The sequence below is a fragment of the Leuresthes tenuis genome, unplaced genomic scaffold, assembly GCF_036924035.1.
Source record: "Leuresthes tenuis unplaced genomic scaffold, fLeuTen1.0.hap1 SCAF_4, whole genome shotgun sequence".
In the NCBI taxonomy this organism is placed as follows: Eukaryota; Metazoa; Chordata; class Actinopteri; order Atheriniformes; family Atherinopsidae; genus Leuresthes; species Leuresthes tenuis.
Genome location: NW_027325358.1, coordinates 5147489 through 5165523, shown reverse-complemented (window position 1 = coordinate 5165523; position 18035 = coordinate 5147489). Strand labels below are relative to the sequence as shown.

At 38.5% G+C, this 18035-nt stretch overlaps 2 protein-coding genes across 3 annotated transcripts in view; one reads left to right on the top strand and one right to left on the bottom strand.

Annotated features, from left to right (window-relative positions):
* vwa11 (von Willebrand factor A domain containing 11) overlaps positions 1-15656 on the bottom strand; it is a 28770-nt gene extending 13114 nt beyond the window's left edge. The window contains exon 1 of one of the 2 annotated variants that reach the window (XM_072384236.1): positions 15586-15656. The gene's annotated coding sequence lies outside the window, so the exon portion shown is untranslated. Of the gene's footprint in view, positions 1-6220; positions 6284-15585 lie in introns of those variants that run through there. The other variant, XM_072384237.1, reaches the window with a different exon arrangement.
* LOC140305379 (prostaglandin D2 receptor 2) lies at positions 401-9510 on the top strand. The gene is made up of 2 exons (XM_072384238.1): positions 401-466; positions 8050-9510. The coding sequence occupies exon 2, from the start codon at positions 8078-8080 to the stop codon at positions 9377-9379; it is 1302 nt and encodes a 433-aa protein (XP_072240339.1). The 5' UTR covers positions 401-466; positions 8050-8077; the 3' UTR covers positions 9380-9510.
* Positions 15657-18035: the final 2379 nt, after the last annotated feature.

Sequence of the window (18035 nt, the reverse complement as noted above, 5' to 3'; positions counted from 1 at the left end):
TAGAGACCATATCCTGTTGAGGTGGTATATCACCAAAAAAAATCAACCAACAAACAATGTTTTTAGTTTCAGGGGAACAAGTTTACACAAGTCAAGCCTTGTTATGATACTCCGTCACGTTGCACAGATAGTGGCATATCGCAGATATCATATTTCAGTCTCTGTTTCTTCATTAATGATTTTTCTCTATGTGTTTGTTTTCACGTACAACTGTCTTCGTTTACACCTTGATTACATTTGCATCCGGTAGATTCACTCACTTCTGAGGAAAATGATTAGAGTAATGAGTGGGTGAAGTACGGGGAAGTTTGTGTGTATGTACGTGATTTAGTGGGCGTCTCCAGGATGGGAGAACTGTAAAAGTGACAGTACTGGAGGGATTAGCGTCTGTGATCATTAGACAAAGAGACTCTCAGGAAACACAACAGGATTCCTTCTGTACTCTGTGAGCAAGATCAAGTTTCTGGTGAGTGTTATTCAAGCTCCTGAAATGTTTGCTTGTAGCTTTAAACAAAGCTGTAGTCATTAATGTAGTGTAATCATGTATTTTTGAAACAGCTATTAGACATTTTAGTTTGTGTCTTTTCTTCTAAAATACTTGAAAAAGTATCTTAAATTGTTTAAATTGTTAAATTGTTGCACAGCTATCGATGCTGAAATATAGAATTCAAAGATGTTTTTGATATATATATATATATAAATATATATATATATATATTTCAATACTAGAATCTGGTTTGTTGTGACTGTATTTCGTACTGCTGTTGGCTTGTTTGGCTACAGGCAGGTTTTATATTAATAGTACTATGTTATCGAAAGATACAAACTTATAAGGGAAACTCGCACAAATGCCACAAGGTATGTCCATCTACTGAAAAGAAAACATGGATTTGCCTCCAAGTCATACAGCACTGTCTCATACATTACTAATTTCTTCAGATGTCTGTATTCATGTGCAAACACGGTGCTACGTTTACCTCATGGAGTAGTATAAGAGGATGTGACTAAGTCTGTGTACTGTTCAGAGCATTTTTTTCTGCATTTTTTCATTGAGGCAACAGTCATCTGTTTTTTCTAGAAATGATTGAATCGTCACTACATTGTTAAAGTAAAAGTTCTGAGATTCAGAAACATGTTTCTGCTCTAAAACAACAGCCCCCTTTTTTTCATAAAGCAGGCTGGTTGTCATACTGACATGTTGCTGACAGGTGGTAAAACTTTGTTTTGTTTGGCTAAAAATAGTACATTTTTTAAAAACTGTCATAAAGGAGACAGAAAAGGGACTTTACTGGGAGTAACTGAATCACACGGCTGAATGCGAGATCTGTTAACCAACAAGTGAGTAATGTGCTGAAATACAATCATTCACAAAATGTCTCCCATTTTGTGGATTACTAGAGGTGTGACGAGATCTCGTGCCACGAGACATCGTGAGATTAAACTCGACAATATTTACATTCACATAGTCTCGCGAGATTTGTGAGCTATCCAAACTTCTATTTGTGACTTGTGGGAGCAGTAATGCGCCTTTGCTATGTCTAGCCTGCCAGAACCTAAAGAAGGAGGAAAAGATGAGGAGGAGAAGGAGCGGAAGCAGCAAGCAGCAGCTAAAATGATCGGTTAAATGAAGTCTGTTGGTCCAGTCATATATTTTGTCGTGGTAGTCTTCTCAAAATCATGTCTTGTCTCGTTCACATGAGCCGAGTGTATCGTCACACCACTAGTACTTACATATAAATTCATTTGTATATTATATGAAGTCATATACAGTGGATTTAATCAGCATCTGTACTGATGATAAAGACGCGTTTAATACGGAGTACTCATTGAAAACTATTGGAACTATGGATCTATTTTCTTACTTGTAGTGGATAGTTGTGTTAAAATTTAGTTATGAGGATGAGTAATAGATTAAGGTATGATTTAAGAAACTGAACATACAGTTTGAGTATAAAAACACTATCCTGAATATAGAAATTGGGGTGTGTAAGTACAAACGACAGCCTGAGAGCAACCAAGAACACAGTGTAGTCTTAAAACAAACCATTTGGAATTTTCTTAACCTTTGTCACAATACTCATAGCCTTGGTGGCTGATGTATGATATATAACACGTATTTTCCTTGAAAGTATAAAGACGCACAGCTCTCTGAAATCATGGAATCATTGGGAAAGGGGCAATGACTCAGTTTTCGGGAAATAGGGAAACCAGACATTAAATCATTAATACTGAATGCTTGTTTTTTCTTGTTTTTGTTCCTCTGACGTGCAAGAGGTTGTTGAATCACTTTGATCCTCGGGTGGCCTACGGTACATCATATAATTTAGCAATTTACAATTAAAGATATATATATATATATCTTCCAAAAAGCACATACACACATACGTTACAGTATGTGCGCTCTGGTACTTTATCAAATAGTGTGGCACCCCTGCATCATTTTTGTTGCACTATTGAGTCCACGTCTGACAGCAGAGGCCCAACAGAAGTCCATCTTTTAGTTGTAAATGTATCCTTTTGATGGATATTCCTCCAACCACGCAGAGTAGAAGAACTGAGTGACAAAAATATGAGATAAAAACTGTGGCATGCCTTCTCTTTTTCATGAAATTTTCATGAAATTATAGCAAGCAAATCAATACTGACAAGTGTGGATTCAAAACTTTAGTTTTTTTTCCCCTTAGGCTGGAGTGTCTCATCTTAACAACACATCAGGTCGTGCAAAAACACGAAAGGCACCTAACGCCAAACATACAGCCTTCCATGTCAGTCGTCATGACATTTAATACTTTTATTATAACCTGGTGTTGCAGTTTCATGTTAAATATTAACCAATGAATAGTTTCAGGCATGCAATACTGAAAACAATAGTGCTTGAGCCCTCAAAACGCAATGCTAAAGTATTTGTAACTGGAATTTCTTTTTCCAGACTGGCATGTAAGCCAGAAAGACTAAATGAATAAGGATGTTATTGTCTTTCTTAGTTAGGATGCTTCAGTGAGGAACCTCAATGTAAGGCTTCCACCAGGCTGCCAACACACAAGCATTGGTCATAAAAAAGCTAAATTATTGAGAAAATTTTTTCTGGCGTCTTTAGCTCTGCCATGTCCTCACCTTTTTCCTCAGTTCTCTCTGGTCATCAGTTCCACTCCCTTCACCTCTGTTCATTATCATCAGCTGCACTCACTTGCCAATCACCCTCCACAGTAATTAGTCTCCCGGTTGTCATTCACTCATTGTCAGATCTTGACCGTCACACCTCGTGTTTACTTGTTCTGTACTACTTCTTGTTTTGTCATGTCCAGTTAGGTCTGTTTGCTCATCGGTTTTTGTTTGATCAGTTTTTGTTCTTTGGTATTCCGGCTCAGCCACGTTTTGTGTTACGGGTTCTTTTTAAAAATAAATCAAGTTTTCAATTATTATCTGCATGAGACAACGAGAGACCACGAGACAACGTAGACACAAAACAAAAACTAAACATAACTTAACGTGACTTTGTAGAAATGACATATTAGTTCAGCCTTGACCTGTTTCCTGGGTGATGAGTAGACTGTGGTGACATCATTCATTCCTGCCTTCATTAGGCGACATACAGATAAGTGTGAGAATGTTTCAGGCGTGCAACATGTCATCTTCAGCTTTTTCAAACTGAGCACAACAGCACTATTTCAAGATTAGTTTATATCTTTCAGGTGTGGCTACTTGCAATTATCTAATACAAAGTATTTACTTATCTTAAAATAAAATTGATAGACAGATAAAAAAAACATAACTGACCATTCGTACTTGGACCCTAAAGTCTTTGAAATGTCAATCTTTCTCCATCGTCTTAGTTGCCCAATAGCTGGTATGTGGCTGTGCTGCAGTAACAAGCTTTGACATGTTTTTGTAAAAGGCTTTTTGTTTGTTTTTGTCCTCTTTTCTTTTTCCTGACCTTTATATTCATATTATTTTGGTGTATTTAGTGAGACTGTGTTGCTCGCCTACCCAGTGGTGTGGGAAGTTAATTTCCCCCACATGTAGCCCAAGAATAGCTGTTAGAACTGTTGTTATGCGCATCACAGTACTGTAGAGAAGATTTTAACTGTGCAGATAAAGATACAAAAGATTTCAGGTTGTGTGACAAAAAAACAAGTCACAGCGACCCAGTGAAGCAGTCCCAAAAACATTGTTCTATCTGTGACCACAGACCCAATTTCTACATTTTTGTCATGCTGCTGATCCCAAAGAGGAACACAGTGTCAACACGTTTTGTGAAATATTAAGGATAATAAGGATATATGTAGTACTTATGAGTAGTATCCTATTTGCAGTAGACTGGTAAACGAGTTTGACATTTTTGAGATTTGACATATTTTAGACTGCAAAAATATACATATACTTACAGACTCTATCTGAGTAGCTTTAAGCATCCAAAATCCCATAAAAAATTCTCCTGATTCTCTAAACTGACTTCGCATTGACTGCTTTTTACTGCCGGTAAGATAAAAACTACTTATAAATACTACATACAACCCCACTTGAAAAAAAACGATTAAAAAAAGGACAATAATGGAAATATTCCTCGAGATGAGAGACAAAGTATGAATTTTTTTGTTTGTTCAACCAAAACCGATCTTTTGAAACGCATGTAAACATGTTGGTCCAACTGAAACTGTACAAAAACAAAGTTTTGAAAAGTCGGAATAACTCACCAATATAATGTAGTTGGGGATCAAATCAAATCTGCATGTATAAAATCTACAAGACTCAAAGGGACCTGAGCACTCTCCAAAATGTAATGGAATGTAAAATCAAAGAAGTATTGCAAAGTGCATATCAATACAGCCAAATTCCCAATGAATCTGCTCACGTTCACATATTTTTCCGTTCCACTTTTCAAATGGCTAAACACATCAAAGCACTTCCAGACAGTCGCTCTCCTCTAATAAAATGCTGATTTCATAACTGCAGTGTCAGCTGAAAAAAAATCACCATTCAAGTTACTAAAAGACAGCATCTGTGCAGTGAATTCAGTAAAATCTCCAGTGATCTCCCACAGAGAAAGTTAGAAGAGACTGAATGTCTTGAACGTTTTCTCACACATGTATGTTTACTGGGACAACGATGGTGGCTAATGTCAAACTGTAACTACAGCTGCACTCAGCTGTGGATGTAACTGTACCGTATGTGTCCTTTAACTGTGTTAAGTCGCTGTTTTGTCTCTATTTTAGACGTTAAGAACTACATGGTTAAGGTTAGGAAAACATTGTGGCCTATCTTTAAACTGTAATGTCAAAATATCCTTTTCCTGGATTACTGACTGCGGAGTTTCTCAGCAAAACTCACAAAGTGTCGGACACACGAGCCACACTCTTTCTGAAAACATTACTTAATACACAGCGTTCATTAGTGCTATTACAAGGATTACTGTTTAGGGACTATTTCACTTACTTAGTCTTGTACTCAGTCGACCATTTTTGATAACTTTTGATAAAATCAGATAGTGCTGTAGGAAAGGGATACACACAGGTATTAATTAGTGAAAGTAACCTTTAAAATGTTAGCCCTGGGCTATTCTATCAGGAAATATGTCCTGATAGTCTGCTTTTTGCCATCACCAAGCCAGAGTGAGGTTTGAAAAAAAATCCATTTTACACATCTTAGTTAACACCCAAAACCACAACAGGTGCCACATCGTGTTAAATAAGTGAAAGGCAGCTGTCCCAAAGTTGCTGTTTTTTTTTTTACTCTGTGGTTTCAGAAATGATCAGAGAAGGCAGAGATGCATAGAGGAAGCAGGACCTGTGGGTATGGCTAAACTAACAAGGGATCAACTTTCCAGATAAACCAAATAAAGATAAGAACGGAAAATAATTTAGCTTAAAACAAATGATAATTTAACAGGTTATAGGTTAACACACCTCCTATTTCTACTGAATCTAACGTATGGATATGGTGGATACGCCTAAGTCTGGCACACAAGTGTCTCATTGCACAACAAAGACATTAGTACCACAAATATGTATCAACAAAACATATAAAGACATGAGTAATATTAAGCAAATTGACACAAAAATAAGAAAAACTCCAAGAACAAACATGTAACAAATGGTTATATAATGAATAACTAACCGCTAGTAGGCCATCTCAGAAATTACAGGCACAAAGACAAGTTTCCACTTGTCAGAAAAAATATAGAGACAGAAAGCTGATAACAAGTGTTGCATGGTACACGTACACAGAGTGGTGAGCTGCTCACATGAAATCTTTCTTCGGGGCTTCAAGGAAGAGATCCTTTTTTCCAAGAGAGATTTTAGGAAAAGATTGCAGTTTAATCCGGTGCGAAGATTCCTGCTGCAGTTTGAGCTTGGTGCATGGAAGTGGGGCACCTTTCCAAAATGCTAAAGTGGTATTTGGATAAGGATAAGGAGGAGCACCAGAGGGAGAGATGTTGAGCCAGTGCATGCACCAATCCTTGACAAGAACCCAGATATACCAATATATTCACAAAATAGGGTTAAAAAAAAAAAAGGGGGCGGAAGGCTACACCAGAGGGACCAAAGAGCAAAGAGGTGTCCAACAGACAGTGTGGGTTAAATAGATAATCGGCATTCTTTATAGGGGAAACCTGGTCTGATTAGAAAACACAGCATCCATCCCACGTTGGAAGGGGGCAGCTCTCATGTCTAGAACTATGGCCGAATTTGTTATTCATCCAAGAACATGAGGGTTGAGACCTGGACACGGAGTTGTAGTTTTGCAATCTTCTCTGCAGTTTCCCACCTGCTGCTAAACCCCATAATGACTGTCTGCTCCCACACCACCCAAATTAAATAACTCAATGAACACAAGAGGAGCAAGTCCGGTAAATCTAAAAAAAAGTATTTAGACAAAAAAATTGAACCAAACAAAAAACATTAAACTGTTAAATGCGGTTAGCTGAAAATTAGATTCCTTCTGTCTAAGTCTCTGATCGTGATATTGATATATTTTGTTTACAGAAACAGATTGCCTGCAACTGGAGGATCATGTTAGCATCAACTCCCTCCGGCTATTTAAGAGCTCACATTCCAGGAGGAGTAGCAGCTATCCTCAGATCAGGGTTACTAATCAGTCTTAGACCCAGGACTAGTTTTAGCTCCTATGAATCTCTGACTCTTTCTCACCCAAAGTGGAAATAACAAAAACCTCTTCTCTTAGTTGGTGTGTTTCATCCACGTGGCCCTTACTTAGTTTCTGTCTAAATTCTCAATTTTTTTTTATCTCAGGAAGTGCTGAGCACAGATAACTGTAGTGAGTGACTTTAACATTTATGTAGATGTTAAAAATTATAGCTTGAATATTAACTTTTATTCTACATTAGATTCAACTGGATTTTCCACAAGTGCACACAGGCCAACTCACTCTCTTAATTACACCCTTTGTCTTGTGCTAACTTGTGGCATTGACAGAATTTTCTCATAATCCTGACTTACCTCACCTTTTTTGAGTTTACACTACTTGATAACACAGCACAGGTGTCTATCAGAGAATGCGTGAACCAAAATAGAGGACATCTACCTAAACTTTAATCCCGCACAACTTGACTGTTTTGTTAATGTTGCTACAGCTTCAGTGCATATAACTTTGGACAGTGTTGCCCCTCTGAAAGCGAAGGTGATTGGTCAGAAGAAGCTGAATCCTTGGTTTAAAAACGACTGCACGCATTCGTTACATCAAGATTGGGCTACTGTAATTCTTTATTATTGGGCTGTCCCAGAAATTCTCTGAAAAGCCTCCAGCTGATCCAAAATGCTACAGCCAGAGTTCTGACGAGAACTAACAGGAGAGATCATACTCCTCCCTGTCAAATTCAGTTATGCTGCTATAGGCCTAGACTGCTGGGGCCTTTTTTTTCACTCTGCAGGTATTTCTGCTTAGAAATTGGCAATAAATTGTGCTTTAGTAGCATATCTTGACCTGGTACCTGGTACCACCACCGTGGAAAGAGTTATTCAAGAAGAGAATTGTGTGCATCTGTATCTGCTAACTATCATGTCTTATTTATGTCTTTGATTCTTCTTTCAGATCAGTGCTGTCCAACACGGCCAAAAGCATGAACGTCTCAAACGGACGGTTACTCTGCCCTCTGCTTGAAATGATGACAAATCATGGACTCAATAACAACACATCAATCAATCTGATGGTGGTTTGCATCCACGGACTGGTCTCCCTCCTGGGCATTTTGGAAAACTCCCTGATCATCTGGGTGGTTGGCTTCCACCTCAAACGTCACACCGTGGCCTCTGTTTGGGTTCTCAACCTGGCCGTCTCTGACTTCCTGGCCACCCTGACGCTCCCACTCTTCACTTTCTACCTTATATCGTCACATAGCTGGGAGATTGGCGCTCCACTTTGCAAAGCACAGTCATCCATCTTCTATTTCAACATGTTTGTGTCAGCCTTCCTGCTGGCAGCCATTTCACTGGACCGTTTGCTTCTGGTGGTCAAGCCAGTTTGGAGCCAGAATCATCGGTCAGTGAAAGGAGCATGGAAGGTGTGTGCTCTGGGTTGGCTGTGGGCAGCATTAAATACAATCCCTTACACTGTGTTTCGCTCAGTGATTGAAAAGAAGGATGGTAGAAAGCTGTGCTATCATGATTTTGGCTTGTATTTATCCTCTGAAGCAGCACTGGAGAGAGATTGCAACGTGAGACAAGGAGCAACAGCCATCTCTAAGATGCTGCTAGCGTTCGTGTTCCCTCTTGTGGTAATTGCAGGGAGCTACATAACAATTGTTCTCAACCTGAGGAAAAGGCAGCTGAGGAGAAAGCAGAGCACTGATTTGCATGCTTCATCAAGAGGTGATAAAAATAACCCTGAACCCACAAAGAAAAGAAACACCACCTCTGGTCAGTCTCATCACAGGCAGCTATCTCAGAGTTTCACCAGAATGGTTACATCTGTGATTGCAGCATTTGTTCTTTGCTGGGCTCCCTATCACATCTTCTGCCTGATCGAATTGACAGCCCAGTATGATGAAGAAAATCTCAAACTGGTGGAGGTGGGGCTTCCCGTAGCTGCAACATTTGCATTTATAAATCCAATATTGAACCCCATCCTGTACGCCTTTAGCTGCCCGGACTTCTTTGTGAAGATCAGACAAAGTTTGGGAGCAGTGTTTGATGGACTGCTAGAAGAGCGAGAGAGGTCAGTGATGGACCCAGGGATGAACTTGAGAGCTCAGACTCGACGACAGAGCAGTCGGGATGTGAGCGATACAACACCAGGGCCACTAAATAGTTTACCCTGTCAGTTACCAGGTACCCAATCCCATTCCCCATCACGTTTTTTCTCTGAAGGCTGCCTCCTGGATGATACGGCACAGGAATCAATGCAGAGGGTGGAGCAAAGCTGAGACATCAGTGCCTTTATTTACTTCACGTTAGCATATAATCATATCATACTGTTCTTGATATACTCGTAGAGGCTAATACAATTAAATCATTGTGAGTTGTAACACAAAAGCAATGACTACTTCTAAAAAACTTGAAAGTATAGTGTGATATGAGGAGGCTCTGGCTCTTGGTAGTAGGTATTTTGTAGATTACCAAGGAATTTTTGTACAGACACTTGTGTTTCCTAAAGACTTTCTGACTCCCTGTCTTTACTGTGATGATGTATTTTTTTCCAAATATAGTTGAACGGATAAAACTGAACTGTGGCAATGATATTCTTGGAAGAACTGCATCCTTGAATCTCCTGACAATTCATTTTGACAAAAGTGGTAATGTAGCTGTCACCAATGTCCATATTCAAAGGTGATCACTGCTTCTGTAAAGGGAAAGTAGAACCTTACTACTTCAAGGTATAGCAGGGTAGGGCCAAGGGGAGGAATTGGAATTGAGCTTGCCACACCCTTTAGGCTCCAATCATATAGACTTTTTGAGTGTTGAAACTAACTGTCCTTCAGCTTCATGAAATGCCATATGTTTGTACATCTGTGTCTAAATTTTTTGCACGTGTCCATATACTGTACACTCAAAAAACTGTTGAGTGAGTCAGTCATTTCAAAAAACAGAAACCCACAGTGAACGTTATGTGACACTCTAATCACACTGTGTTGTTATATTAGCATCGTCACTGTCCATTTGTACATAGACAACAATATCATTCAAAATATGACAATATAATAGCTATGGTGTTCATATGACTTGTATTTGTCTATTCAAATAATTTTCCTATGAACAGGACTTACTCACATTAAGTCTCCTATCCTATTAGCTCTGTTCTCAAAGCTAAAACATAGAGTATTCATCGGGTTTATCCATCAACCTAAAAGTAGGGTTTCCTTTTTTTCTCTTTCTATTTGCAGTAATCCTCATTTCATTATTGTTTTCTCTGAATATGACCTTAACATACTTTAGGTTAAGATCATATTGTTTAGCTTTAAGGCCTTAATCACGTTAATAAAAGAATATTAAACAGATTAAGACCTTAAAACACGGCCACGATGAGCAGTTAAGCATGCTGGTATTCGCATTTTACTCAACACGCAGCTATTCATTACCCTCTTTAGAGATGATACTTTTAGGTGTCACGGATGGATAAATTAGGGTGGATCAGGTTTACGTTGAAACTTCCTCTCCTCATTCTCCCTTCTCCCCTAGCCTCACATGATCACGAGATTTAGATCTCCAGCAGACTGTATAAGGAAGTAAATATTCACCTACAATGGTGAAAAAAAGTAGAAACTATATCTGTTAAACATCTTAGCTTTTTTCAAAGTAAGCATATTAACATGCTGAAATTAGAGTTAGGTTCAACACAGGGGGATGACTTTCTCATATGTAACTATCATCAGTTCTAAGTTTAAATTTGCCTGGCCAAATAACCAAGTACCACCAAAAAAGAAGCATTGCAAATGATTATGATTATGTTATGATTATGTTTGCAAACCAGTGTTGTGTCTGTTTATCTGTGTCTTGTGCTCATATTCATTTTCATATATTCATATTCATATTTATTTACATTTTTTGCTTAATTATTTTAGTATTAGTAAAAACATTTTAAAATAAAAACATTATTGTAACAGAACTTTTTCAGCCACTTCACATCATTTGAATTAAAGGTAAAAGCTGTCTGTTTTTCTCACCCACAGTGAACTATAAACAGTCTTTGAGGGGTTAGAAAATAACAGTAAGGGGTCATGGGATGAATAAAGTTCCTAACCATTGGAAATGATGTATGACTGCATCAGGTAAGACTCAAGAAAACCAAAGAAGTAAGGAAAAACCACAGCCACCAGAGGGCAGGATAGTACTGATTACATAAACAGACATGAATAGATAAAGTGGGATTATAATTTTCAGGTTTTGTAATCCAGGAGCATTTCAAATCTGAGCTGCTGAATGCCTGACTACCTCTCTGAGTGATTGGATTGCAACATTTCTGATATCCATTTTGATTGACTGTCTCATCTCTACCGCTGCAGTTGTGTCGTTCAATCACACTCAGTCAGACACACTGACCGTGGCTGGGATAATGTAGGCTGAAACAGCATGGGATTACCATGAAGGTAGTTGTAATCTAGAAAGAATGTAGAGAAAGAAGATCCAGAGCATAAAAGAAAGATCGGGATTAAACCTGGGGTGAGGCTGATAAAGTTGCCCTTTCCCTCCAACCATTCACTTCCAGCAGATTGCTGTAGCTATCATCTCCTTCTCTGTATTCATCTGCTGTCTGTGTGTGTGGGTGTACTCGCATACAGATGTCATTTCAAAGAGGACACAGTATGGACAAAATGCAAATGAAATGAAACATGGGGGAGGCAGCAAATGAAGAAACAAATGTTTCCAGACATTTCATCTGCAGATTATGAAACACAAACAAAGACATTTTTCTGAAAGGGAAACTTATTGGCAGGAAAGCAAGAGGGTCATCTTATTAGTTCAATAATCACCTTCCATCTCAAAGAACTTTATTTTAAACGTTACTAAAGTTACTGTATAATCTCAGTTCACAGCCATTCTTTATGAAAAAATAGGAGAATCTAAAGGAAAAGTATAAACTCAGCAAAAAGGTCTGTCTAATCCAGCCCTTCACAGAATGACTACATTCAGCTGAATGGTCTGAGCATTACATTGTGTAATTCAGAAAATTGTTTTAGAGAGCCATGAATGGAATGATAAAAACATAATAAAGCTTAGAGGTTACTGACGCTCGACCAGTGGTGGATTAGAAGAAGATAATGAAACAGCAGGAGAACAGTGAGAACATCTGACAGCAGAAGATGTTGAAAATGATACAACCCAAGAGATTACGTAAAGTGCTGCGAGAAACAGCTGGTACAGATGAGAGATGAGGAAAGAGTGAAAGAGAAGGTAGGCAGGGGGAGTGTTGCTTTAAAAGGGTTTAATGCTTAGCTGCAGTACTTATAGCTGGCAGATGCTCACAAGAGTATTAAAGTTGAATTGCATGACAGAGATTTTCTTTTGATCATCCTGTATTTAAGAATACACTCATGCATACACACTTAGAAAGATGAAGAGCAGGGTTGTGTGAAAAACATTGAGAAAAGAAATAGAAACTGGTCACAAGGAGATTTTTACACGCTTTCACTTAAAGCGCGAGTTCACATTCTCTTTGTCTTCATCACTTTCTCTTTCACCTCTAAGATTTCACATATCAGGATATATTGGATATATACATTTATTGGTCTTCCCAATGCTTTAAAATGAGTTAGATACAACCTCAGAACAACAACACATGACATTTTACACTGGGTCAATGCCAAAATGCAGAAGCAGTATAAAAAAAACAAGTCTACCCCATGAGTTTGGTTCATTCTTCTTAAAAGGTTGGTTCAGTTACCTGAGGTTTGTAGGCTTTCATGCAGCTTTGTTAAGACCTTAATGTCTGAGTGTGAGTATATTTTATGCCACTGATTTCTCCCTAATTTCAATACTTTAATAAGGAGCGTCAACTCAATCATTTGAAAGAAAAAACTGTGCAGGTATTAAAGGGTAAACATCCCACCACCATGGGTAAATATTCCATTTCAGTGTTGAGTGGGACATTGTTGCTTCAATAGTTTCATCATCATTCATTATCATCCTGTCCTTCCACTTCTCTCACCAAATCTGTCTCTTATAGAACACGGTAATAAAAGGCTGTTTCCCATACTAAGCACTACCAAACACACAATTCAGTGCAAACCTAAGACAGCTGTTCATATGTTTCTGTCATTGTAAATGTGAAAGGGCTCCATATTTCACAACACTGGTATGAGATCAGCAAACCCGACTGATAACCTCTGCCCTCTGGCTGCCCCCGTCTCTCTGAGCTCCAGGTTTTGTTTCCTATCCAATGCAACATTATATAATTAGAACCTCACTCCCATTTGACTCACTTCTGATTAAAAGTTATTCCTGGTCAACCACATAAACATTAGCTCAAAAACACACGTCATGCACAGTGATGGTAGATGCATCACTTCTCAAATGAGCTAAAGCCAATAGATAAGGTTTAGCTTTACCAATACAGTACATGTCTAATGTTTTTCTGTCAAAGTGTAAATGTCCAGAATACCATGAAATCATCATCAAAATAACATGATGGCAACCACCTGATATGCCATGAGAAAAAAAACATGCTTACAACCTAAGATCAGATTTATTGTCATGCACAGGTACACACATGAAATTTGTCCTCCGTTTTTAAACCATCCAGGTTGGCACCAGGTTGGCACCTGTTAAGCATGCACACACTCATCCAGACACACTGGAGCAGTGTGCAGCCAATCACAGTACCCAGGGAGCATAGGTCTCCCGCTGTCAGTTTCACCAATTCTTGAGTGGTGAGAGTGGGAATTGAACCACCAACCTTCCAGTTACTGGACGACTTGCTCTAACCACGGCCTAACTGTCATGTCAGATAAACAGCTTTAATGTTGTCTACAAAAGTTTTGGCCCTGAAAAGAAGGATCTATAGTGTTCAGTCATTTTCTAACTGTGCTGTCATGAACTTTAACATTTAACATGCTAACTGAGGCCTGTAGAGTCTGAGATGTAGCTCTGGGCTTTTTCACTTTGGGGTGAACTTGCTGGGACGTCCACTCCCGGGAAGATCGAAAGCTGCCTTGAAAGTTTTCCACTTGTGAATAATCTTTCTCTTTGTAGAATGATGGACTCCAAATAGTTTGGAAATGGCCTCCTTGGCGTCGTGTTAACACACACCTGAATGCCGCAGCAAACTGACAAAACTTCTGCTTTTATAGAGGTGCGTTCTTACACGGGCTTATGTTCATTTGAATTGGATTAGCAGCACAGCTACTTAACCTTGTCATTTCTATGGAAGCTGTGACAGTGAAAGTTTTTTGCACTCTGCTTCTTAACTTTGACTTCTTTAACTTTTTTTTCATGCATATGTCTTTAAATGTAATTAAGTGGTGAAATTGTGGTCTTCACCATCTATAAAGATATGTACTTCCCCTAATGACGTCTCATTTATTGCAATATGGCAAATTTTATGAGTCATTACAGAATGTTTACACACACTGCATACACTAATAAATTACAGGTGTTACTTTTTACTGGCGTCATGATTAATTTTGTCTTAGATTGGCCTGTTAATAATCAAAATGCAGAATGATTAACATTGCATGTGTGATGGTAAATTTTATGTCTCAGGACTGACAGACTCTCCAATCCACATTAACCATTTGTATCACCCAGACACGCTAATTGTTTTAAACTATTTACCTCTTAATTAACACTCAGACAAGATAATTGTTTTAACCTCCTGTTTCTTAATTACCATCAAGACTGCATCCTGCCCCCCCCCCCCCCCGGAGATGTGATTACACATCTTCAAGAACAAAGCCCCCCATCTTCAGGTATAAATACTCTGTATTTCTTTTGTCTGTATCTTTTCATACCATTGCTGCTGAATGGTGTGGACTGATCTTTTTCCTTGCAACGAAGAATAAAAACTTAGCCGGCCGGCAGAAAAAGTAAGTTTCTCTATTTCATTGCTCATCAGAAGTATTAGGAAGGAAGCGATTAAAAACTTCCACAACACATGTTAAACTCAGTGTTTGAAATTGTAACCTAAGCATTTATGGCTGCTTCTTAACAACAGCTGGTACAAACCCGGGGCTCTCTATGATTCCTCAACATAGTAGTTTTTCAGTTTTGAATGTTACAAATGATGGTTGTAACTTATACAGGTTATACAAGCACCGTTATATAAAAGGGAAACAGGTTCATTTCACATCTATATAATGTACATTAAATAGAAAAATGGAAAAGGCAGAAAATCAGTGGAAATGTTGTGTGCATAGTCAGAAAGTAGAGGGCTTGGTAACAGAAAAGGCCAGAAATCCAACAAAAGTGGGATTTGAAATGAAACTAAAGTCCCTCAAGAGGCTCTACTCCAAATTTTCTTGTAAGTTCTGTTTGGTCATTGATAGAGAACTTACACATCTGCATGAAAATATGTGTGTATTTACCTGCTGTTACTAACAGATTCCAGAAGTGAGCCTTTCATTTCACAAATTATACAAAATTACATAAGATTAATACTTGACTTTTTACTTTAGTAAAAAGTCAAGATTATACTTACCCTTGTCCTCCACAACAAGACCAGGATCCCGGTGACTTTATCAAGTTTATGATGAGTTTCTTGCTGTTTGTGAGCAAAACAAAAGCAACACTTCTCTGTACTCTTTGTTGAGCTCAAGAGCTTAACTTGAATATGTCTGAGGTGGTGGTGCGACAAGCAGCCACATGAAAAATAGTTTGCTGCAGAAACTTGCTATATCTGATTCAGAGGAAGTGGGAGTTGTCTAGATGTCTAGCTTCTTGCCTCCTTTACAGAGCCCTTGATCAATCAATGTAGTATTACACATCTATGAATGCGGTACTTTCATTTTGATGTCACAATATTATGTGACAAACTGTGACACCGTCAGCTGGGACATTTCCAAACCTTGGTCCCCTGTTGCAGACCTAAGGCTGTCCACATACTGGTTTCTTTTAGTTTAAGGCAACCTGTAGTGTTGCTAACACATAGTCACCTCTCCAAAAAAAACTCCTCCACTTGACTTAAGCGCATTGGGACAAAAAGAACATCATTCAAAACATAATAGAGAAAATATGCATTTCGACCAATAGCACCCAGGAATTAAATGACATAGATGCTTTTCCAGGGACTAAAATAATAGTGAGGCCAGGGTCAGTTTTAACTCCTCTGAAGTTCTGGGTAGATTAGAAATTAAGTCAGCTGAAGTGTGTTGCTCTACCCTTTCTGTGCTCACAAAACCAGAGGTTTTTACACATGCTGCTGTCTGGGCTATGGTAAAGCGGATGATGCCCTGATTGAGCAAGCAGCCCACAAACAACAACGTGTGCTTTGGCTGTCATAATAACATTTCATTGCTCTAAATTTAATCTCAGCTGCGATGGCCTCTGCTGTCCTCCGCAGACATGGTGCTCTGTCCTTTGGATAAGACTGACCGAGAAACAAGGAAATGTGCAACAGTTGAAATTAATTGAAAAGTGAAATTAAGTTAAGAGTTTAGACCAAAGTTTAATCTCCAAACTGTTTCAAGGGACATTCAGTAAATGGAAGTAAAGACATATTATATCAGTTATTTAAAGGATTCATTTTTAATATACACGCAGAGAGCTCAGATACATTAGTTCTGAGTAAATTTAGCTGTTTCCTTAAAGTCACAAACTAATTCATGCCGTTTATGAATTTACTTTAGTCTGGATATGTCAAAGTTTTTCACAGGATTATACAACATAACAAAGTAAAAGAGATAAAAGGAGTGACTGTGGTGTTTTCTTTCCCAAAATGTATGTGGGGGTTGGCTCTGACTTTGATCACCTCTGGTTTAGACTGTTGTATAATATGCTATTTCAAATTATGCATAAATCAAATTAATCCCACAGTTATGGCAAACATCTGATTTTGGGTGATTGTGGTTACAAAGCTGGTGCAAAGATATAGTGAAGAATGACACATTCTCTCTCTGGTGCACACTTTAACGCAAAGGAACTTTCAAGTATGCATCTGTAGGAAAACGTGTGGAAACCCAGAAACACAAGCACATCAGCACAACGTGACTGTGCACTGCAATTAAAATACATTAAGCATGTAAGGAGGGTGGGGGAGTTGAGTGTTCACTATCCAGAGTCTATAATCTATTTTTATATGCCCAACATTCCTGTCGATCTCCCACAGTCAACAGCCACCAAGGCGGTAAATATGTGAAATAAGGACGTCTTAACAGCATATTACATGAAAAAAGGCACCGGCTGTTTTGACATTACATGTCAGTAGTACTACAGAACTGATAGTTTGGGGAAAGTGGGATGGAATGGTTTACTTAGCTTTTTCAACCCTTGCTCTCTGTTGTAATTTTCAAAAGAAATCCGCTGTGTTGAATTCTATATAATGTTAAAGTTGTCTACTTCTGTAGCTAGCCTTAGGATAGCTGATAATTATATTTTCACTTCATCCATCCAGCAAAACTTATCAGGTGCATATTTAGCTTTTCATCCCAAATTTAGCAGACCAGTCAAAGGTTTGGACATGAGGGTCAGTGTGTCTAAGCTATTGTACGTATCAAGTGATCAAGGAAATGTCTGAAAGGATCAATTTCCTTTTGAAATGAGGAGAACCCTCCTCTGTTTCTAAATGCCTGTATCACACATGATGTCAGACTTGTGTGTGAAAAAAAATGGTTTGGTTAATCACAAAACAGTTGATTAATTAATCAATTAATATCATGAATGCTTAACATTGCACCCTTTGCTGCGTGACTGTCATTGCAGACAGTTGTGATATTGTGGTAAAATCAAGTGTTAAATGGATTTAGAGTGCTGTGTAGCTCTGCTAGTTGAGCGCCTTATGTGTGGAGGCTAAAGGTCCTTGTCGCCTCCTTCTGACCAACTTCCTGTCAAGCTTCTGTCAAATAAAGGTCATTATTGCAGAAGAAAGACAACTGTCAGCAAAAAGGATTGTTTTTTTCACCCCTGACTCACATTCCAGAGTGAGTGACGCAT